The 24,095-nt window shown below is 40.3% G+C and overlaps 1 protein-coding gene across 2 annotated transcripts in view; it reads right to left on the bottom strand.

The window, feature by feature from the left end:
- CRTAP (cartilage associated protein) overlaps window positions 1-24,095 on the bottom strand; it is a 73,115-nt gene that overhangs the window by 3,942 nt on the left and 45,078 nt on the right. Inside the window, exons 5-7 of one of the 2 annotated variants that reach the window (XM_078151769.1) lie at window positions 21,738-21,883; window positions 18,027-18,110; window positions 14,513-14,681 (exon numbers count right to left, since the gene is read on the bottom strand). In XM_078151769.1, the coding sequence (XP_078007895.1) occupies window positions 14,547-14,681; window positions 18,027-18,110; window positions 21,738-21,883 (365 nt within the window). In that variant the 3' untranslated portion in view covers window positions 14,513-14,546. Of the gene's footprint in view, window positions 1-14,512; window positions 14,682-18,026; window positions 18,111-21,737; window positions 21,884-24,095 lie in introns of those variants that run through there. The other variant, XM_020987403.2, reaches the window with a different exon arrangement.

The raw sequence follows: 24,095 nt of genomic DNA, 5'->3' as shown, positions 1-24,095 counted from the left end.
TTAAAAAATAGGAAACTAATAAAAACTATTTCTTGTCCCCCCACCCCAAGTTCCAGCAGGCCATCACTGTATTAAAGGGTGAGGACCCTTGGGGACAACCTTGTAACATTCATCTTGCAGTGGGTACTGACTGCTCACCCGCTTCTAGATGTCCACATTGGCATGAGCATTCATGTATCAGGTCCCAAAATGGCTCTGTCCACCATACAGAGAGATAGGCAGTGCCACAGAAAGATGGTTTGAAAGTCAGATGATGTAGATTCAAATCTCGCTCTGACACTTTACACAGTTAAGTGCTTAATAAATGCTTTTTCATTCATTCATTCAAGTGCCTAGTCGGCTTCCAAGCCTGCCTACCTCGAAGGACCTCATCCCCACTGAGTTCAAAACGGGATTGTTCAAAGATTGTTCACAATGCTGAGGGGCACAAAGCAGTCCCAATTCGGTCTCAGGGTCACACAGGAGTGGTCCTATATGACCTTGGGGGAGGGCAGTTCATTTACTCTCTCCAGGGCCGTTTCATAGGACCATAACTCTGGAGGTTCAGGGACTCAGAGGCCATCAAATCCAACCTCCTCCTTTTACGAATGAAAAAACAGAGACCCAGGGAAATGAAATATAATGTGCAGCCACACAGGCCGTGAGCATCTGAGGCAGAATTTGAACCGGCTCAGAACCAACACTTTTTTCTACTGTATCACACAGACTTTTCTCAGCTGTAAAGAGGGGCTTGGGCCAGGGGACCTCTGAGGTCCCTTCTGGCCCTGGATTTCTGTTCCTATTTCATAACTTCCTTTCCTTGGTCTGGTTTGCATTAATTTCCCTTGGGCCCTCCTGTTTATAGCCCCTCCACACATCCCATATTGTCTTTTATTGCAAAGAATGAGAGCAGAGAATCCCCCCCTAAGAAGCTTCATCCTCCTCCTTTCTTCCTATCTGGCTCTAGAATCCTTTTCCCCTCCCTGCTCAGGCCTGAGGAGTTCAGGGCAAAGCCCACTGTGGTAGCCTGACCTCCCAAGGACATAAAGCAATCCAGAGGAATTTCCCCTGTTTGACACTCAAAAAACCAGGGACTGTCGGCTTCTTTCAAGTTTTTAATGCATAGCTTCATAAAAAATGTTGCCCTGACCTTGGGGAGCTCTTTAAGATTTTGGAGCAATTTAGAACTCTATCAGGTATACAAGTAATAAAGGAGGCTATTAATTTTTTTACTAAATGTTTCTACTGTGCCATGCCTGAGATTAGGAAAAATTAAATTTATAAGCGTGGAAGGCAATTGCTTGTAAAAGTAAAAGTCACAAGTTAGGAAAGCTGGGTTGACATCCCAACTGTGCCACAAATTAGCTGGGTAGCCACAAACAAGGGACTTTATGTGTCAGTGCCTCAGTGCTCTCATCGATAAAATGAAAGGACCAGGCTAGTTCCGAGGGTCTCTGTCTCTTTTGTGCCTTTTTGCTTTCTAGCGAAGCTGATGGGCCCCTTTCTCAGACTAATTTTGTGTTTTTCTTTTTGTTTTTGAAGATTTAGTCACCTTCTCTTACTCAGCCAGGAAGTAAGCAGTCACCCATGGGTCAGATCCCACTACTGACTGGGACTGTGCTCCATTTGACCCTATCTATCTCTGACCTGCCACATTGGGGTGCCATATTGTTGCCAGACTTAGCTCAAACATCCAGTCAGCTTAAGTGACACCTCAGCTCAAAACTCCTAAACTCAAATAATCCACCAGCTTCCGACCCTTCAGTAACAGAGGTTATAAATATAAGCTACCACAACAGCCTAGATGCATTAAATAAAATACATAGCATCACAAAAGGAAACCAATTATACTGTAACATGATTATCGAAAGATAAAAACAAATAAGTTCATGGACCCCAGGGTAAAAACTCCTGATAGATAATCTCTAATGTCCCTCCGGCCCTGTATGATACTAAGATGTGAACTTCAGTTTTCCCATCTGTAAAATGGGAACGATGGTATTTATGTTACTTATCCCCTATTGCCATCCTAGCTATATTTCTGACTTCCTGAACTTTAACCTCATGCATTAGCTACAGTCTCAACCTGGAACTTCCCTTGGGTTTTGGGCCTCTTCAACCTGGAATATCAAACCACCCCCATAGCCTCCTCACTCTGAAACATCCCTCTGCCATGCTGGCCCCCTTCTACCACAGGAGACTTCTCCAGGCCACCATTTTGAAGAAGGGACCTTCATTTCCCTTCATTTTCCTCCCAGGTGTGCTTCAGACTTTCTGGACATCATTGCAATGGGCAACAAGAGCATTGTCAGCCCTCTCTTCTTTTTAGCTCCCATTTATGTGTAGTCTTTCCTCATTAGAATGTAAGCTCCTTTAATTTTCTTGGGGTGTTTTTGGGGGGAGTTCTGTGATTTCTTTCACAATATGACTAATATGGAAATGTGTTTTGCATGACTCTACATGTATAACCTATAACAAAGTGCTTGCCTTCTCAATGAAGGGGAAGAGGAGGGAGGGAAGGAAAGAATTTGGAGCTCAGATTTTAAAAAATAAATATTAAAATTTTTTAAATGTAATTGGGAAAAAATAAAATATTTTATAGAAGAATGTAAGCCCACTTGAAGGTGGGGACTGTCTTTCTTCTTGCCTATATATGTATTTCTAGTGCTTAGAACTGTGCCTGGCACACAGTCTATCCCTCTATCCTATGCCTCGAGGCCACCTATGGCCCTCTAGGTCCTCAAGTAAGGCCCTTTGACTGAATCCAAACTTCACAGAACAAATTTGTCAAAGGGCCACACTTGAGGCAGCAGGTTCTCCACCCCTGCTCTATCCACTTAAAAACAAACAAAAAGAATGAATCCTGAAACTGTTTTGTAAACCTTAAAGCACTTTACATGGAGCTGATATGATCTTTTGGAGGACCCCAGAAGGAAAATGCAGATGGCATCTCCTTTTTAGTTAAGGAATGGTCACTGCTCCTCGGCACAGCATTACCTCCCATCCCCCTAAGCCCCTGCAGAGAAAACATCTGTAGCCTTTGAAGTGACCAGCTTGTGCAGGAGGAAGGTTTACTTGGCTCTCAGCCCTCTTGAACCATTTAAATAATACAGAAATACAAGTATGGGGAGCAGAAACATCCCCAGTCCTTTCTAAGAATTTATCTCGCTCATAAATAGTAGAAATAGGTGTGTGTATGGATGCCTATGCCACCATTTAATAAACGGTGATTAAATCCCTACTTTGCTCCAGGAAGGAGGCAGCTAGATGGCTCAGTGGATAGAGCGCTGGGCCTGGATTCAAGAACAACTGAGTTTAAATCTGACCTCAGACATTTACTAGCTGTGGCAAATCACTTAATCTCTGTTTATTCAACTTAAACTTTGGTCAGCTGTGTGACCTTGAACAAATCACTTAATCTCTACGAGGTTGGTATGGAAACTCCCTGCACCAATTTAGACTCAGATGGGCAATTTAGCTATAACCTAAGGCCTTTGAGAATCCACTGGGGCACTAAGTAGCTAAGCAGCTTGCCTGTGGTCACATAGATAACTCACCTGTATTGCTGTTCAGGCCTTTTGATTGTGTCTGATTCTTTTGGAGTTTTCTTGGCAAAGATACTGGAGTGGTTTGCCCTTTCCTTCTTGAGCTCATTTTTACAGATGAAGAAACTGAGGCAAGCACGGTTAAGTGACTTGCCCAGGGTCACACAGCTAGTAAGTGTCCAAGGTCAGATTTGAACTCGGGCAGATGAGTCTTCCTGACTTCAGGCCAGGTGCTCTATGCACTATGGTGCCACCTAGTTGCCCAATATGCATCCTAAATAGGATCCGATCCAAGGTTTTCCTGACCTGAAAGCCAACTGATAAACTGCCTCTTAGACTGAATGTGCAAATGACAATACAGACATCAGTCCATTTCATTCAGTCTAATACATGAATTCAATGTAATACATTCTTACCGTACCATAGAAAACAATGAGCATAAGGAATTCAGAGAAGCATGGGAAGACTTGCCAGAACTAAGGCAGAGTGAAGTAAGCAGAAACAGGGAAACAATGTAACAATGTACACAATAACAACAACAACAATGTAAATGAGAAGAACCAAAAACAAAAGGAAGGAGTTGAAGGTTATGTATCTAAAATTACCTAAAAGAAATTATAAGGAAATGCTCCGCCCGTCCTTTTTTTTTTTTCCGGCAGAGGTGAAGGACTATGAGTGAAGAGCACTAGATACACAAATAGACTTAGTTTTACTGAACTACTTTTTTTATTCATTGCTACAAGCAATGGTCTATTGGGAAGGGAAGAGCAATATATTTGGAAATAAAGGGGATATAAAAACAAAAGATATCAATAAAAAGAGAAAAAAAATTCTAATTGGGAAAAATAAAATATGTAAAGGGGAAAGTGAATGCAATATGCCATTTTCAATAAAAAAAATTACTACCACTTTTTTTCTTTCTGACACAGATAAATGACTTCCCTACCTGGGTCAGGTTAGCTGCCTTTGCCCAAACTCCTCAGGCAGCTGATAACAACTGGGACTACACTGATTCCTAGAGCTCACCCTGGGGCAGGCTAATACCAGACAAGGTCTGAGGGCAGGTCTGGATTGGCCTTCAGAGGTAACAAATAGGTTGGGTCAAAGTTTAGGGGAGAATTAATGCCCTGGAATTTGCCTTGAGGGTCTAGAGAACCATTTAGACAGCTAGTTTCCTTCCCTCCCACCCCTCCCCAAGGCCAATATAGGGTCTGTTCTAGGTCTCCAGGATGATTAGCACTTATACTCCCCATACACACATACACACATGAACGCATGTACACATGGAAACATTATGGGGTAGTGAGTGGGTTAATCTCCCTCCCTCCAGTTCTGCTCCCTCATCAATGTCACCTGATGGAGAAATTCACCAAGCTGTCAAATGGAGAGCTAAGAATAAATAGTTGGTATCATTAGCCTTGCACCCTACCTCCCACTATGGCAAGCCATGAACTCTTGGTGTGGAATGTGGACTTGAGCTTCAGAAGCATTCTGCACAGAGGAGATGGACAAATATTTTCTCAGTGCTAATTCCAGGGAAACAACCTCCCTCTACACATACCTAACAGTTTCACACTACCCTGAAGGCCAACGGATTTGGGAAGCTCTGGTCCCCATGGAAAAGATGTGAGCCAGGATCACCAATGCCAGTTTGTTCTCTGATGTGAAAGCTCCCTGGCTTTTTTTTTTCCTGTAACGGATCCCAGGATGGAGAACTCTTAACCACCACCTCCCTGCCTCCACCCTCCTCCCCCATCTTTGATTTACTGGGCCTCTCTCCCATGCTTTTAGAAAGGGAGAATTCTTTGCCCTAATAGCTGTATCATCATGTTGATATGCAAACATTTTTAACTCCCAGAATGCCATACTTATCTTAGTTAACTTCAGTCCACATAGGATTATACATTTAGAGCTGGAAAAGATCTCAGAGGCCATCTAGTTCAAGCCCCTCATTTTACAGATGAGGAAACTGAGTCCCAAGAAGGTTAAGTAATTTGCCCAATGTCACACAGATTCCTTGGACTTTTTTCTAGCTTCCATGGCTATTGAGCATTCATCTCTAACATGAAATCAAGAGACCTGGGTTTGAATCCTTGCTTTGAAATCCATTTTCACACTGTGTGACTTTGGGCAATTCACTTCCCTTCTCACCTGTAAAATGAAAAGAGACTGGATTTGTTGATTGCAAATATGCCTTCTAGCTCTAAGAGCCAGTGCATCTGGAAAACTGGTCATGAACACCATGGCTATTTTGGGTAACTTTTGCACATCCACAATTGTGAGGATCCAGTTCTATCCCAACTGGGGATCTAGTTCTATAATCCTATCTAGTTCTCTATCTTGGTAATTACTAATATCAAAGACTGGCTCTAACCACTGAAGGATAATAACTCTGTGTCCTCCAATCCCAACAGCATTTTACCTGAAATGGTTAATAGTAATAAGCCACTTAGGTTTCCAGATATATAGGGTCTCCTCTCCCTAAACTTGCCTATAGCAAATGAGCAAGAGAATCTAAAATGTGAAGCATCTGCTGTGGCCAGCTTCAGGAAGAGTTCACAACTAGCCATCAGCCCATGCCAAAGCTTTAGTTGGCCTACAAATGGGCATGAAGAGAAAGACAGTCAATCATCCAGAACCAAGTAGATTGCACTTTCCAGTTTCATTTGTAAAACAATTTCTTATTCCCAACTCAATTTATTTTTATGAGTAAAAATTCATTGCTTGGGGGTTACTTTCACAGGCCTGGTCATGTCATTCAAACTATTCTTTAGAAGGACAAATACTAAAGCTGAATCTTAAACACTTTGGCCACATAATGAGAAGATGGAACTCAGTGGAACTCAAAAGACCCTGATGTTGGGCAAGATTGAAGGCAAAAGGAGACGGGGATGGCAGAGGACGAGAAGGATAGATGGTGTCATGGAAGCAATGAGCATAAGCTGGGACAGACTTTCGTAGACAAGAGGAGGATGAGAGGGCCTGGCTTGCAATGGTCCATGAGGTCAGGAAGAGTCAGACACAGCTGAACAACAAGTCAAGTCACTCCTCAAAATGACCTTCTAGTAAAGTTCAATCTTCACAGTCTGGCATTCAAATTCCTCTACATTCCAGTGCTACTGTAGTTATCTGTACAACACCGAGTTCAGTGCCTTCTGGGACATTATTCAATAGCAGGAAGAATCCAACACAAAAAAGAATTGGAAGGGGGGAAGGAGTGTAATGAATTAAATAATCCCTTGAGAAGTGTCCCTGTCTGAGATTAAAATATATCTACTATGGTTTGACTCTGTTTTATATCTTCTAGATTAGATCAACAGCTTCCCATATTTGGGTAAAAACAGAGATTCCATCTGGAGTGTCTCTACCCTAATGGAAGATCTCTACTGTGTCCCTCCCTGAGCCCTTGAAATCCCATCTCACAAGGAGACACCTAACATAACATCTTTAATCCTACTGAGACTAAGCCTGAAGCACCCAGGCACTGCCAGCCCATTCTATCAAGAAAAAAAAAAGTGAAGGCTGATGTTGGAGGATGTAGTGGGTGGTGGAAGAGAAGAGATGGAATAATAACAGCAGGGTGAGTTTCATCCCAGCTATGCAAGCCTGGTTCCAACAGTACATTCTAGAAAACATTTTATTTCCTAAGGGCTCTGGGGCTTCCATCATCTATACAGAAATCCCCAAGGTCTGGGTCAGCTTTTTTGACCTATCTTTGCTTGGATGAGTCAATGGGTATAAATCAGCAATTGGAAATCAACATACTTTTTTAAGTTAAGAAATGACAAGAACTCTAAGACACTCGGGCCAGAGTATGACTCATCCACCTGTAGTACATGTTTGAGAAACCTGATAAAGCATAAGAGAAGTCAATGACCAAGGAAGAAGAGAACCTTGTTAGCACTCTCTGTGTGTCTTAGGAGAGTAGATTAAGGGAAGAGTCAGGTATAACAGGAATCCCCAGAGACCAAAAGCTCCACAAAACTACTGGAAACCAATAAAATATACTGACTGGGTCTCTACAGAACAAAGGCAAACAGGATGTTGAAGTAATTAATAATTTAAGTAACATTTCACAAATTCAAGCATTTTTTTTATTATCCAGACAATGAAAGAAAAAACAATTTGAAGATTAAGAGGAGAAAAATGGTGAATCATCCTTGACACTTGTTATATCAATGAACAATCAGGTGGTAAAAAGTCCCTCAGGACACTGCCTTCCTCAGCTTCATCCAAGAAGACTTACCTCTTTGCTCTATAAACTCTACCGCTATTGGGGAAGGGTGTTTTGGGAGGATGATATGAGTTACAAAGCAGCAAAATCACCACTAGACAAAGGCCCTATAATATCCAAGTACCTCAGAGTGAGAAAAGTCTTGGTAGACTACAGGATGGGAAGAAGATACCAGAAGCAGACAATGGGTAAACTCACCTCCAGTGTTATCTATATTACAAGGACGCAGGGTTAGCACTGAAGACAGAGGCTATCTGAAGGAGAAGGACTGACTCTTGGGCAGTATCTAATGGATTAGCCATATGATCGGCTAAATGAAGAAACATATAATTGGACAGTAAATAAGAGTGAAGTATGGGGAAAGGAGTCATAGGAGGACATGGTTAATGCAAATGTGAAGATTAAGGTTGGATACATTTTAGCTCAAACTAATATGAAGCAAAGTGGGATGAAAGGATCACTCACATTAGCAGATGGAGGAATAATACGGGGATAAATAAGCCTGTGATTATAGTGAAATGGGTATGTGAGAAAATTGGACGCGGGCATTTACCATCAATTCCTTCCTGATCTGGTGTGCTGGTATGTGTGTATGTCATTGCACACCTATCCTACACATTATCCCTCAGAACCCCCTTGTAGCCACTTGCAGCCAAGCATGGTTTCACCCTCTGGTTGGTTATTCCATGTGCAACTGTTTCTCTGTTAATATGACAGTGGAGAATCCCACTTACTCCACCTGGGACTTGCAAGGATAGAGGGACCTACATGCTCATCCTTTCTTAGATACTCCAATGGAAGTAGAGGGGATACAACCCTTTGACTAACTAAAACACAACAGGATATTACCAAAAATACAGCAACAATTACCTAAACATTACCAAGAAGTGGAACAAGAGCTTAAATATTTAGGCAGGATTTTGCAAAGGAAAAGATCCATCATAAATGACATGATCGTTAGTACTAGATAAAAAAATGCAGAACATTGGAAAGAGTGGAAGGAGATTAAAAACCTGTACTTGTTCAGCCATTTCAGTTTCAGTTGTGTTCAACTCTTCACCATCCCATTTGGGGTTTTCTTGGCAAAGATACTGGAGTAGTTCGCCATTTTCTTCCCCAGCTAATTTTACAGATGAGAATACTGAGGCCAACAAGGTTAAGTGACTTGCCCAGGGTCACATAACTACTAAGTATTTGAGGCTACATTGGAACTCAAGAGGATGAGTCTTCATGACTCCAGGCCTGGCATTCTATCCACTGCACCACCCAGCTGCCCCCAAAACTTGCACTGTATCTTCTCATACTTGTGTAGCATTCTTGGACTACAGAAGACTTGCCAGGAGAAACCATAGGACAGCTGGAAAACCATGAATTAGAATCTTCTCTGGTCCTCCAAAGACTTATTTAAAGATGCTTTGATGCTTAATGTGATATTAATGCTTGTGCATCATGTTTGTTCTAATCCTAAATGAATTAAGCACATATATTTGGAATTGCTATATGGATAATTTTAGTGATCATTGTGATCTTAGGTATAGCTCATTCTAGATCACTACAGGAATAGGCAGAGCCAGAGGGTGGAATGTAGTGGGAATAAATATGTTAATTTAGGATGAGCAACTCCATTTTGTTCTAAGCCTACATTTTGTGATGAATTATTGTTATGTAAGCTGTTTTTCTGAAGATAAAGACTTGAGTGGTATAATTTGACAATGACATGTGTGTCCCCCAGATTTAGTAAACAACTCCTAATGGTGTGTGTAAATAACAGATTAAAAATTGATGTTAGTTTTGATTGATGGGCTTCTTTTCATCATAAGCTTAAATAATCAATTACTAATCAGAAATATGCAACTTCTAAATTTCCTTAGCCAAAACCATAAAAACCCATCAGAGGACCCAGTCATAAGTCTGCTCTTAGTAGTGACTAGTGCATACCAAACACAAGCAAAATAAATTCAAGATAATTTAGGGGAGTGGGTAGGAGGTGGGAAACAGATCAGGGAAGGCAGCATGTAGAAGATGGCACTTGAGTTGAGTTTTGAAGGCAATAAGAGCTCTCACTTTTTCCCTTCTTGCATCTAGGTGTGAGGACAGAACAATCTCTAGACACCTACGGAACTCAGCCAGGGACTAGGCAACAGAGAACTCTCAACTCAATTCAATTCAGTCCAGCTCAGCTCAACTCTATTCAACCTAATAAAGTGCCCAGAAGAGCTAGTGAAATGTTATAGGATGGAATTTAACTCCATTTAAGTCATTAAGTGCAGGATTTGGCACATAGGAAGCCCCAGAACCGTGCACATTGTATTTCCAGTTCTTTTCCCCCCTAACTTTCCTCTGCCTTCTCTTCCCATAACTAATTACTTAGAAGATCCAGAAAGAGAATAGCCAATACAATTGGAAATAATACTAGTGGTTCACATTTACACGGTGCTTTCAGACTTATAAAGTGCTTTCCTGCTGAAAGATATGAGATTGTAATAATTTTGTCTGGCCCCAAAGAGATATTAGAAGGCACCATCCCACCCCTCACTTCTTTGCAAAGGTGGCAGCATATAAGTATGGATTGGAATGGGGCTTGTGATTTCATTGGCACAAGGAACCTCTTGGTTGAATAAATGCCATTTATGAAGGCAGATCAGCACCATTTTTTGTGCAATTTAAAGACTTAAAGAGTTGCTTAGAGCCCTGAGAAGTTAAGTTACTTGCTCAGGGTATATCAAAGGCAAAACTCAAAAAACTCTGATCTTCCTGGCTATGAGACCAGTCCTCTATCCACTGTGTCATACTGCCTCTCATGGGTATGGAAGTGTTGCATATAACATCAGATTTTTTTCAATAGGTTACTTAGTTTTGCCAAATCTTTTTCCTTCTTTGTTCTAAGGAATGATCTCTGGGATCAGGAAAGGAAAGGGATACACTGGAAAATGTAGGTGATGTCAAAATGAAAGATATAAATAAATATTTATTTTAAAATATTAAAATAAAGTAAGTGATTTCCTCACCAAAAAACTTTGTGAAATATGAAGTCCATTTTAGAGAGAAGGAAACTGAGGCACAAAGGTTCAATGAATTAGCTAGGGTCACAATTGTTGGATCAAGGTTTCAAAATTGGGCTCTTGATTCTGAGATTAATGTTCTTTCTCTGACAACAAACTGCATTTTTCTAACTGTTGAAAGTGCTACTGCTCTGCAAATATACATGAGGATCAAACACACACACACACACACACACACACAAAATTATGAAACAAGCACCAAGAGGAAAGTGGTCCACCTTGATGCAAGAGTCTTCAAATTCCCAGGAAATGAATGTGATCTCAAAGAGACATGTAATCATAGAGCTGGAAAAGAACTCAGTTGGTCCAGTCGCCTCATTCTGGAGATGAAGTTTTGTGACTTACTGGAGGTCTGACTGGTCATGGTTCTGGAACTAGAATCCAGATCTCCTCCTTGCTGGTCCTACACTCCTTCCCCATCACTGTTAATGATAACTAGCTGAAGCCAGATCAGAGAGCTCTCATACATTTAGAGCTAGAAGCCACCTTTGAACTCACCTGCCCAAGACCCTCATTTTTAAATTGAGAAACTGAGGCCCAGAGAAGGCTAGTGATTTGCCCAAGGTAATATAGGGTGTAAGGACAAGAGCCAAGATTTGATACAAGTCTTCTGACTGTACACTCAATATCTTTCTACTGTAGGCCACTCTTCATTTAACAAAAACAACAAATTTAGGGCAGGGCTGTACTGGAGCCAGCTCATACCAGACTATTAAATTTTTAGTGTGAGAATTTGTATCTCAGAAATTGGCAAATACTACAGATCAGAGCTTGATTCGATTTATTATTTTGTTGACTGTCCAGACTTAAGAAAGTGATGGAAAATATGTCAATAATTCAGATTATTCTTAAAAGTGTGCTGTGCATACTTTTTTTTTTAAAGGAAAGTCAGTTTTTAAACATTTATCAGCACATTCCAGAGTATAACATAGCAAACATTTATTAAGCATTAAAAATGTGTACGATACTGTGCTGGGCACTGGAGATACAGAGAGACAAAAATGTGATAACATTTGCCCTCGACAAATGTATATTCTAATGAGGTGATACAACAGAAATATAGGTAAGTAAATAGAAGCTTTCATGTTTGTGTTTTTTTTCCTTTTAGCTAGATCTGCAATTTCATCGGTATAAAGAAATCTCAGTAATCTCTACCAATGTAGGTCAACACCAGCTTTTCAATCTGGAATTTAAGAGAGTTACCTGGGGGCACTATAAAGTTAGATGACTTGTCTAAGGTCATGTAGACAGTATGTGAAGACTTGTGCCCATGTTTTCCTGACTCCATCAGCTTTCTATCATGGCATGTTGTATCTCAATTATAAAGTACATATCATAGTAAATGCAAATTAATTTCAACGAGATACTGAAGCGACCAGGAAAGGTCTTATAAAGGAGGTAGCACCTGAACCAAGTTATTCAAAGAGCCCCGAGTGGAAGGAGGGAGAGCATTCCAAAGTGATAGCCTATGCAAAGGTGGTAGATGGAATGGAGCAAACTTGGGAAGTGGCCAGTGTGGCTGGAACGTAGAGTATGAGGAATCAGTCCAGAAAGAGGCTGGAGCCAAAAGTGATATGACTGATACTATGTATCTACAAAGTATGCTTTACCACACACAGTCATTTCTGTCTGAAGATGACATTTTCATAGTTCTTGCGGTCTAAAGTGGCAACTTCTTTGGTTGTTTTTGAAACTAAGTATTTTGAAGACTTGTCTCAGATCACCTAAGTTACTGACTCCCCTCACAAATGCAAAGTGAGCAATACTTGTTTGTAGGAAGGGAGAGAGAGGGAGAGAGAGAGAGAGAGAGAGAGAGAGAGAGAGAGAGAGAGAGAGAGAAGAGAGAGAAGAAGAAGAAGAGAAGAAGAAGAAGAAGAAGAAGAAGAAGAAGAAGAAGAAGAAGAAGGAAGGAGGAGGAGGAGAAGGAGGAGGAGGAGAAAGAGAAGAAGAAGAAGAAGAAGAAAGAAGAAGAAGAAGAAGAAGAAGAAGAAGAAGGAGAAGAAGGAGAAGAAGAAGAAGAAGGAGAAGAAGGAGAAGAAGAAGAAGAAGGAGAAGAAGGAGAAGAAGGAGAAGAAGGAGAAGAAGAAGAAGAAGGAGAAGAAGGAGAAGAAGAAGAAGAAGAAGGAGAAGAAGGAGAAGAAGAAGGAGGAGGAGGAGAAGAAGGAGAGGGAGAAGAAGAAGAAGAAGAAGAAAGAATAAGGAGAAGAAGAAGGAGAAAGAAGAAGGAGAAGAAGGAGAGGAAGGAGGAGAAGGAGGAGGAGGAGGAGGAGGAGAAGAAGAAGAAGAAGAAGAAGAAGAAGAAGAAGAAGAAGACGACAACAATGATGACGAGGAAGGAGAGAGGCACAGAAGACCAAGAACAACAAGAGAGAAGAGAGGATGGAGAGACAAAGAAGGAGAGAGATTCTATCCACGTTTGTAAGTCCAATGATTCCTGAAATAGAACTAGACTTGGTATTCATTTTTCACCGAGTTGTCCCACAGTCTGTCCAAGTGTCAGAAATTTTAGTTCATAATAGAAATAATTTATCATGATGAATACTATCCCCACCCTAAGAAGAGTGTCTGACCAGCCTGTTACCCAAAAAGTCTGAACTTAAAAAAAAAAGGTTTTGGATGCATTTCAGACCTACTGTTAACTCCAATTATTTGTCATGAAGGGAATATCTCCTGTAAAACAAGTTAGTGGTGTTTGTTTTCTTTATGGTACAAACCAGAAGAAACAGGTTTGACACAATATCAGAAGAGGTCTGAAGGATCCACAGTGGATAACAAGGTACAGTTAAAAAAACAAAACAAAAGGAATAACCATTTCCATGTGAAAGCTGTTATCTGCTTGTAGAATTTCCACATACTTTTCATGAAATTTGCAATTTACATCTGGAACGCATGCTACCATTCACTAACTCAGAGAACATTTTAGTTGGCCTTAATTTAAGACTTATGTGAACAAGAAATTACTCAAACATGTTTTCTGTTTATGTCATTTCCTCTGCTCTATTTCAAGTCACAATTGAATTACTGAAAAACAGATTTTTTAAAAAAACAACAACAAATTGTTTGTAACACCCTTCTATTCCTTCAGGGCAATGATTCCCATGGAATTGGAATCTTAGAAATCTGTAAGATGGCAGACCTAGCTACAACTTCCTACCGTGACTTATAATCACTGTGAAGCTTCCTAATAACATTTTCCTGCCTAGACCAGCCAATTTTTTTTTCTTCCCAGCCGAGAGACCCATAAAGCTAACCCCAGTTAAGGTTTTCCAGGATGTCTCATTCCAAGATGTAGAAAGAAAAAAAAAGTCTTAGTTGCCTGGAAAATGTTATAAAGAAGTTTCACTGTATTTAACATCTTATTCCTGCCAAGCTGGCTTTAAGGGTACAAAGCTGAAAACTCCATCAACATTCTTTAGGTGAGTGAACACCTCTTAAAAGGACTAGGAGAGTCGGACATGGCAGACCCATCCAACCACACAGAGTCATGGCGTCAGTTGGATGCTGTGGGAACTGGGGCCTGGTTTAGTGTGGTGGGAGCATGCTGAGTTCCTGAAGAGTACCAAGGTGTGGACTTGGGCCCCAGGGAACTTGCAAACAAGGTGTTGATTTCTTAACATTTAGAGTTCAACCCCAAATATCCAATGGACAGTCAGAACTCGACCTGTCCTCTTTCTGGCTAAATCAAAGTCTCATAATGTTCCCGGGGAAAATGTTGGCACCCATTCACTAACCAAACAGTGAAGTCCTCACCTTTTGTGGGCTGGGTTTACATGGACTAAACCAGCAGGTCTTAGTTATAGAGTATGGGGTGATTTGTCCTACCTGACCCCAGGAGGTAGAACCAGGAACAGTGAGGGAAACCTGAAGAGAGAGGTAGATTTAAGCCTGACATCCGGGAAAACTTCCTAACAATAAGAGTCATATAAAAGTGAAATGAGTTGCCTGGGGAGGTGATGGAATCTCCTTAGTGAAGGTCCTCGTGCAATGACCAGATGATCACTTGAGAGTGATGGGGATTTTAGTTTAAGAAAAGATGGGTTGCTGAGATCCCGTCCAGATCTGAAATTCGGTATCACTAGCATCTTCAATCTATTTTTTTCCTTGTCTACCAAATCCTTTCTTTCTACCTTCAAATACAGAAACAGGTCTCCTTTGTCATGGAAAAAGCACTCACAAAAGCAAAAAGAAATCCAAACAAACAATGAAATCTCCTTCATTTGACCCTACAGCTCTTTAAAGACACCATCTTATCTTTCTCCTATTCACTGAAAGCTGTATCACAGAATTAAGGCAGTGCTGCCTAGTGGGAAGAACAAAGGCGCAGCTGAAGCAGGCGGGTGCAATAATAGATCAAGCATGGAACCTGGAGTCAGGAAAGCCTTCCCCTCCGTTTCCTTCCATTAGACTTTGAAGTCTTTGAGAACTGTGACTATCTTTCTACCTCTCTTCGTGTTCCCAGTACTTCACTGTGCCTGGCACGCAGTAGGTACGTAACATTTACTGACTGACATCTCTAAACCAAAAATGGCTTGAATATTAGGTTCATGTTAAATTAAATTAAATTATCTATGGCCCTCTTGTGCCTAAAATACAAAGTACAATATTAATCTTTTTCTTCAACATATAGTTAGCCATGAAGGAAAAGAATTGTGTCTTATCTACACTCTGTATTTCTCCCAGAACCTCATACAGTGCTCTTCATCATGTAAAGCCTTCAGAAGGATTTGCTGAGAAAGAGTCCTACTAGATATGGCATCAATAGACTTGGCTTTCAATCTTGCCTTTGTCACTTGCTGCCTATGTGACCTTGAGTGAATCATATAACTTCTCTGGACCTCGGTTTCCCCAGCTGTAAAATGAAGGAGATTGGACATGATAGCCACTAAGTCCATTCCAATTCTCTTGCTCTATGCTCTTTTTCAACAAATGTGGAAGGGGAGCAAGCTCACCTCAGAGGAGTCACCTAGCCCTAAATTTCAAGAAATGCTCTAGAATTGCTAAGGGGCACTGGACACAATTTACAGAAGAAAAGACAACGGCTCAAGCTCACAGAAAAATGGAAGGAAATAAGCTATCTGAGGATCTTTAAAATGCTGTGGTCATTTAAAATTCAGGGCAGCTAACTGGTGCCATGGATAGAGTACCAGGTCTGAAGTTAGGAAGACTCATTTTCCTGAGTTCAAATCTAGCCTCAAACACTTACTAGCAAGTGACCCTGGGCAAGTCACCTAACCCTGTTCGCCTCAGTTTCCTTATCTGTAAAATGAGCTGAGGTAGGAAATGGCAAACCACTCCAGTATCTTTGCTAAGGAAACCCCAAATGGGGTCACAGAGAGTCAGACATGACTGAAATGAGTGAAGAACAACAAATATTTAAAATTCACTGTTTGAGAAAGTAAAAAAGATGCTACAGAGTGTGGTCTGTGTATCCCTCTAGACATGCAGTTTCACATCCTGAGGAAACCACAAATATTCCCTGCAGGGAAATGTTTCGTCTTGGTTCCCATTTCTTACAATTGTCCTTTTTTGTATGAAGATTATCTTTTCATAAAAATGCTCATAAACCCCTGATTTCTGCACTTTTCATATACAGGGAGAATTCAGCATGGTGATAACTTTAATCAAATGGGAAAATGATTCCTTTCGGTAACTCTTATTTGTAAAACGTTGCTCCTCATCGCCCTGTGAGATGAGCGATGCAAGTATTATCTCCATTTCACAGATGAGGAAACTCACGTCCGGAAGATTATGCGATCTGGCTGTGGTTACGTAGCTAACGCAAGCCCTCTCCTGTATCACCACCTCCCTCGCCAAGAGCCAGGCTCCCTTCATTTGTTTCTCTCCCCTTCAGTTCATTACTCACACTGCTGCTACAGCAGAGGTGCTATACCTCTCTTCCTTTTGGAAGTCATTTCTGGTCGTTTCCCTCCTCAATTCAAAACTTTGCAATGGCTCCTTAGTTCTTATTTTATGCTTTTCATTGTGTCCCAGGGACTGTCTTTCTTTTTCTTGCTTGTATTTCCATTGTTTGGCACAGTGCCTGGCACATAGTAGGTGCTTAGTAAATGCTAGTTGAGTGACTTTTGAATATACTTCCAACTCCTTAGACTAGATTTTGAGGCTAACACCCCTCATAACTCTACCTCTCTCACCTTATCTCATACGGCTTCTTTCAGACAAACTGGACTACCTGTAGTCCACTATATATACACCCCAGTCTCTCATTTCTGTACCTTTGTTTACGCTGTGTTTTATGCCTGGAATAACTTTCTTTCCATTTATCTAAATCTATCAACTGTGGAATTGCTATTCGTGGTTCATGTTCCATGTCAAAGATTGCTTCTTATACCAAGTCTTTTTGATCCTGCTAGTCAGTAATGAGCACCCTTCCTGGTCCTCTCCCCTTGCCCTTACACATTCTGAGATCTCATTCAGCATGTTCTTTTACATTATTTGTCATCAGTCAGTTAATAAATATTTATTAGCCACCTTTTATGTGCCAAGGGCAATTAAGTGATACAGTGGATAGGGTACAGGGCTTGAAGTAAGGAAGACTCATTTTCCTGAGTTCAAATCTGGCCTTAGACATTTACTTGCTATGTGACCCTGGGCAAGTCACTTAACCCTGTTTGCCTCTGTTTCCTTATCTATAAAATGAGCTGGTGAAAGAATGGCAAACCACCCACTACCAAGAAAATCCCAAATAGGGTCATGGAGAGTCAGACACAACTGAAAATGAATAAACAACAATACAAAAAAATACAAAAATACAAAAGACAGTCCCTGCCCTCAAGGGAGAACACAGCACATAAAATGAGGCTAAAAAAGGGAGAGGTGGGGACCTGATAAAGAGACCTGATGGACAATTCCAAAGGAGTGCAGCCAGGTGGGAAATGAAGAGATGGCTGGGCTGGGTGCCCTCTTTAAATGGAGGTTTGGGGAGGCTCCAGTCAGAGAGGTCCTTGATAAGTTGTCCAGAGGATCCTGATGAGTTGTGAGTACTGGGACTGATGTGATCTGGCAGGATGAAAAGGTTCCTGGAGCAGAGTATGTTATACTTATTTGTACTACATCCCCTAATCAAATGTAAGCACCATGAGGACAGGAACCCATAGCTTTACTAAACTTTATATTGATCCAGGACTTAAGCAGAAAGTAGGCGCTTAATAAATGTTTTAGTTGACTTGAACAGAACTGAAAACTCACCTCATCATCATCCATTATGTTTTCCTTGGCAAACTCGTAGAGCTCCTTTTGGATTGTTGTTACATTGAAGTATTGAACCGCTTCCTGTTGGGGAAGAAAGAGAGAGCATAGTGGGACAATGTTGGTGCTGACAATTATCAACCGTGTGTCAGGGGATACAAATGCCATCTTCCTTCCAGTAACAGCTCAAACATCACCTTCTACATGAAGCCTTTCCTGATCCCCTCAGCTGCTGCTGTGTCCCTTCCTAAGTGATCTTCTACTTAAATCTATTGTAATTAACCACTTACACTTATTTTCTATATATGTATTCTCTATATGGGAATTATTCCTTATTACAGCAGTATACATAGGGCAGCTGAGTGGTGTGGTGGATAGAGCATGGGGCCTGGAGTCAGTAAAACCTGGGTTCAAATCTGGCCTCAGATTTTACCAGCTGTATGACCCTGGCAAGTTGCTTCACTCTATTTGCCTCAGTTTTCTTATCTGTGAAATGAGCTTGAGAAGGAAACAGCAAACCACTCCAGTGTCTGTGCCAAGAAAACTCCAAATGGGGTCATGAAGAGCTAGATATGACTGAGAACGGTATTCTCAACAACAACATTCTACATGTACTTATATATGGACTTGTCTTTCCATTAGAATGTGATCTACTTGCCAGCAGGGATTTTCTCATTGTTTGTACATGTGTCCCCATTTCCTAGTGCAGTGCAAAGTACACAGTAGGCACTTAATAAATACATGTCATTGAATAGCTTGATCTGTCAAATGATTGGGTTAGAATAGATGACCTCTAAGGTCCCTTCTAACTCCAACTCTACAAGCCTCCGATCTCATCATTTGTTTTGCTGCTGCTCCAGGGAATGGAAGTAGGGCAAATAGAAACAGATTCCCATTCGACATAAGGAAGATCTTTACAACCGTTAGAAGTACCCCAAAATGGAATGTGTTACCTCATAAAGTAGTGACTCTCCCATCATCAGAAGTAGTTAAACAAAAGCTGGATGGTCATATATCTGAGATGGTCAGGTACGGGGAAGAGGCTGAACTAGATGACTTCTAAAATTCTATGGCTTTACATAAATAATAAATTAATAATAATTGCTAATAAGCAATCTGGCCTCCAATCCAGGACAAGTTGTCAGATAGATTGAGAGAAAGGAAGAAGGAAATAAGCATTTATTAAGCGCCTACTACATGCCAGGCACTGTACTAGACACTTTACAAATATTATCTCACTTTCTTCTCACAACAAACCCCTTGGAAGGTAGGTGCTCTTACAGTCTCCATTTTACAGTTGAGTGAACTGAGACAAGTAGTGGTTAAATGACTTGCCCAAGGTCACACAATAAATGTCTGAGGCAAGATTTAAATGCAAGTCTTCCTGACTCTATGTCCAGTACTCTATATGCACTGTGCCACCTAACTGCCTTCAATGCCTTTTTTCCAATGGAGAAAAAAGGGTAGACAAAGCAGTAAGGATATATAATACATATTATAATTAATATAATTATAGTTTAATTTAATTTAATATATAATTTATTTAATTTATAATATAATATAATCAGTAATTATAATACATATAATTACATATAATATATAATGTAAAATAATACTATATAATAATATACTATGATAAAATACAATACATAAGGATATATAATATATAACATAAAGCAATAAGGATATATATATAATTCCTATAAAGTCATTTATAGTATCTAGACACAGAAAATTTGAATGTTGATATGTTTGTTGCTTTGTCATGGCCTTTGTTTCATCAACCAATCAATCAGTACTTATTAAGTACCTACTATCTGCCTGTACTTTAACCTTGAGGGCCACCAGGAGCCAATATGCAGGTCTGAGGCACAGGTGAGGAAGAGAGAAATGAGAGTAGAAATGTAAAGAAGAAGAGAGAAAAGAGTATAGGAAAAAAGGACGCATGAACATAGAGGAGAAAAAAAGAAACAGATGTGGTCAGTAATCATAATAAGCATTAAATAGCATTTAAGACTGTCACAGCACTTTGCATAAGTTATATCATTTGCTCCTTGTAATAACCCTGGGTAGCAGTTACTGCAGGTATTATTATTCCTATTTTACGGGGCACTTAGTAGGCATCTTACATCTGTTTTACAGATGAGGAAACTGAAGATCAGAGCTGCCTAGTGAGTTGCGCTGATCAAGGACAGTCAGATTTAACAGAGAGCCAATAAGACTCATCTGTATATCTGGAAAGAGAGAAGACTGGAGGCTAAGGCCAATGGCTGGTATGATCCTTGGGCAAAAAGCCACTGTTTTAACTCAGAGAGACAGTTCTTCCTTGAGAATACTGCCAACCAGCATAAAAATGACAAGCATTCATTGAAGAGCTTCTGGCCTAATGGCCACACACTTCTCTTTTTTGGGGACGAGGACACTGGGCTGTATTGTTTCTTCAAAGACATCTTCTTTGATCAAACAAAGATTTCCACTGCAAATAGCCCCCAACACCATCAACTGAAATTCTTTACTTGTTCAATCATGAAAAGACTGAAACTTTTCCTAAAGAAAGCTTTGGACCCTGGTTGTTTTGTGTTCTGGGGGAAGTTCACTCTCATCAGCTTTAAGCCCAGAAACACCCGAAGGTGCCTTGGAACAGGGTTCATTCTGCATTTGCAAACAATAAGTTTCCCTTTGCCTGTGTAGACATAATCTGAATGAGACATGATTTTTGGACATGGCCAAGCAGGAATTTGCTTGGCTTGACTCTGTGTATTTATTTATCTTTTTTTTTTCCTTTTAGTTGGAAGGGTAGAAGGGAGAGAAAGTAAATGCTTGTTAATTGAAAAAGAAAATGAAATTTAAAATGGCTATAACCTGACTGCTTATTCGTGACAAAAGTTTTATTTTTCTTTTCCTTTCCCCCCCCCCAAATGACAAGAGGCTAGGAGGCAAGGAAGGCAGTACTTCTTTAATTAAGAAAAATTAAAATAAAAATTACATACTTTAAAAAAAATGAATCATAGATATATTAGTCTATTTGGAATACAGAAGCTATATTACAGAGATGAGTTTGTAGAGACAGGGGTTAGGGTAGAGAAGAGCATACAGTTAATGGAAGATTTTGAGCACTGGGTTAGACCTTCCTTACCCTCCCCTCCTCACTCCTATCTTTAGTTTTTGTATTTTTTTTCCATGGATAGGAAACTACAGAGTCAGATAGGTAGCACAATGAACAGAGTGCTGGGTCTAGAGTCATTAAGGTCCCAGTTCTTACCAGGTGTGTGACCTCTGCTTGCCTCAATTTCCTTGAATGAAGATTATAATAGCACCTTCCTCCCAGGGTTGTTGTAAAAATCAAATGAGATAATATCTGTAAAGTGTTTTGGCACATAGTAGGTGCTAAATAGAAGAGGGGTGGGAAAATAATTTGCAAGTAATATGTTCATTAAACTTGATTATCTGATCAAGCATGGCCCCAAAGGCAGGAGATGAGAAGACACTAACTTGGCTTCTTTGCAGAAATGAGGGGTTACAGGTACATGACATATATCCATTTTTTTTAGTATATAACTTAGTGAACCCTCCCCCAAGCCTCCCCTCCCACTCTCTTTTTTCTTTGTTTTACAAAGTATGGCTCTCTGGGAGGAGGGGAAATGTAGATTTGGTAAAAACAAAAGACCAAAAAATAAAAATTTACTCAAGAAATTTTTTTTACAAACTTACTGGTCTGGGCTGGAAATGCTCATCTGTGAGGCCCCACTTGTCTCTGTGATACTCATAGTAAACCAGATTCTGTTTCATGACTTCATCTTTCTGATCAAAGAGCATATAGCTGGCAACACATGGAGCAGCATTCTTCATGTCATTCACTGGATTGGATGGGGAGAGGAGGAGAAAAATGGGAAGAAAAATAATCTAGGAGGTCATATTTCATTAGAGATGGAGAACAGTTTCCTAAAGGTCTTGAAAAAATAGGATGGATTTATGGAAAATCTGACATGTCTTACTGGATAGTCTCTGATTTGGAAAACCTGTAATTGGGTGAATAGAACTAGAAACAGTATTGGGACAAGAAATTTCCATAAAAAGTGAGTATCTGATGCAGGATCTGAGGTCAATGTTGGAAAAAGGAAGTACCTTTTGCACAAACAAAATAAATTTTGCTGAGATAAAAAAAGAAGCTGTAGATTGGGTAAAAATCTTTGGCTCAAATATCTCTGATAAAGATTGCTACCTGAGACATACACAGAATTAATAGAATATATAAGATCGAGAGCCATTCATTCCCCATTAGATGAGTGGCCAAAGGAGATGAGCAAGCACTTTTTCAAAATTGCAAACAAGTCACAATCCCTTGAAAGCTGACTCCAAGTCACTAATAATGAGAAAAATGTGAATCAAAACAACTTTATGGTTCACCTTACATCCAAGAAAGTGGCAATAATGACAAAGGACTGAAGTGGTCAATGTTGGAGGCACTACAGGAAGACAGGTACACTGTTATTCTATTAGTGCGGCTGTGAATTAGTCCAGCCATTCTGGTTTTTGTGGTTGTTGTTGCTTCTTAGGCATTCGGGGTTAAGTGATTTGCCCAGGGTCACGCAGCTAGTCATCCAGCCATTCTGGAAAATGATTTGGAATTATGTGGGGAAAAAAGTGACTAAAATCTTCACACTCCTAGATCCAGAGATCTCAGTACCACATATATAACTCCAAGGAGGTAAAAGATAGAAATAAAGGCCCCACGGGCACCTAAATATTCATGACAGCACTTTTTATGGTAGCAAAAAGTAGAAAAACAAAGTGGGAAGTGGGCACCCATCAGTTGGAGAATGGATAACTATGGTGTATGAATATCATGGAATAGTATTGTGCCCTAAAAAGCAATATAAGGAATTCTGAGAAACATGAGAAAACATATGAACAGATGAACAGAAATAAGCAGAATCACATAAGAACACAATACATGAAATGACTACAACAGATGTAAAAAGAAGGAATAAAAAAGCCCTCAAAACCAAATTATGTTATGTAATATAATAACCGGTCTTGGCCTCAAAGAGATGAGAGAATGCACCTCTTCCCTTTCCTTTGAGAAGGGAGAGATTATGGTGTAGAATGTTGCATGTAATGTCAAATGTGGTAGTTTTGCTGAACGGTTGAGTGTTGAGGGGTTTTTAAAAAATCTTTGTTACAAAGGAAGGCTTGCTGGGTAGTAGAGAGGGAGGGAGGAGATTTAGAAATGAATGTCATATAAACACAAAAGATATGGATAAAACTTCTTTTTAGGATAATTGAGAGGGCTAAAAAAAAATTAAAGGTAATTGGAAATACCATTGTTGGGTTCACTTGTCCAGGAAAATGCCCCTGGACAAATGGCCCCTTACCTTGTGACCCTAAGTAAGTCACTCAACTCCTGGCTACCTTAGTTTCCTCAACTGTAAAATGGGGATGCCTCCCAGAGCTGTGATGATCAAATGAGCTGATCGTTGTAAAGCACTTAGCACAGTGCTTGGCACCCAGTAGATGCTTCATAAATGCTTGTTTCCTTCCCTTTACCCTTACCCCAGCTATCCCCTGAAACTAAATTGTGCCAGCAATGTAGGCCTGACCCAGACTGGGTCTGAAAACATTCCTTTAGACCTTGAATTATCTATCCTTAGTTCCAAAAGGCTCTAGAAGGCTGGGGTGACTCAAGTACTCAGCACTACCGCAGGGTGTGGCGAGGTTGTCTAGAATGCATTAAACCTGCTCCTAGCCTCCGGTGACCTGAACTCTGGAATGAGTCATCCCCACCAGCAGGTTTCAAAGCCTAAGAAATCTAACCAACACCCTTGGGGTATTGGAGCAGACCTAAACCAGTATTGAGAGGAAATTAGGGGTGAGAAAAAGGGTGAAGGGATGGGGCATGTTTAGCATTCTGTCCTATGAGTTATGAAAACTAGGTTCCCTAAATGGCATCAGCATACCAAAATATCCATTTAGACGTGTGACTTGTGCCACCTAGTGGTGGCTTGATAAAATGACTGCATTCTTATAGAATTAAGGTGGTCAAGTCAACAAGCATTTATTAAGTGATTA

Source organism: Phascolarctos cinereus, unplaced genomic scaffold, assembly GCF_003287225.1.
Source record: "Phascolarctos cinereus isolate Bilbo 61053 unplaced genomic scaffold, phaCin_HiC Scaffold_1;HRSCAF=81, whole genome shotgun sequence".
NCBI classification, from domain to species: Eukaryota; Metazoa; Chordata; class Mammalia; order Diprotodontia; family Phascolarctidae; genus Phascolarctos; species Phascolarctos cinereus.
Note: the sequence above shows the minus strand (reverse complement) of the source record. Positions and strands in the feature narration are given on the sequence as shown.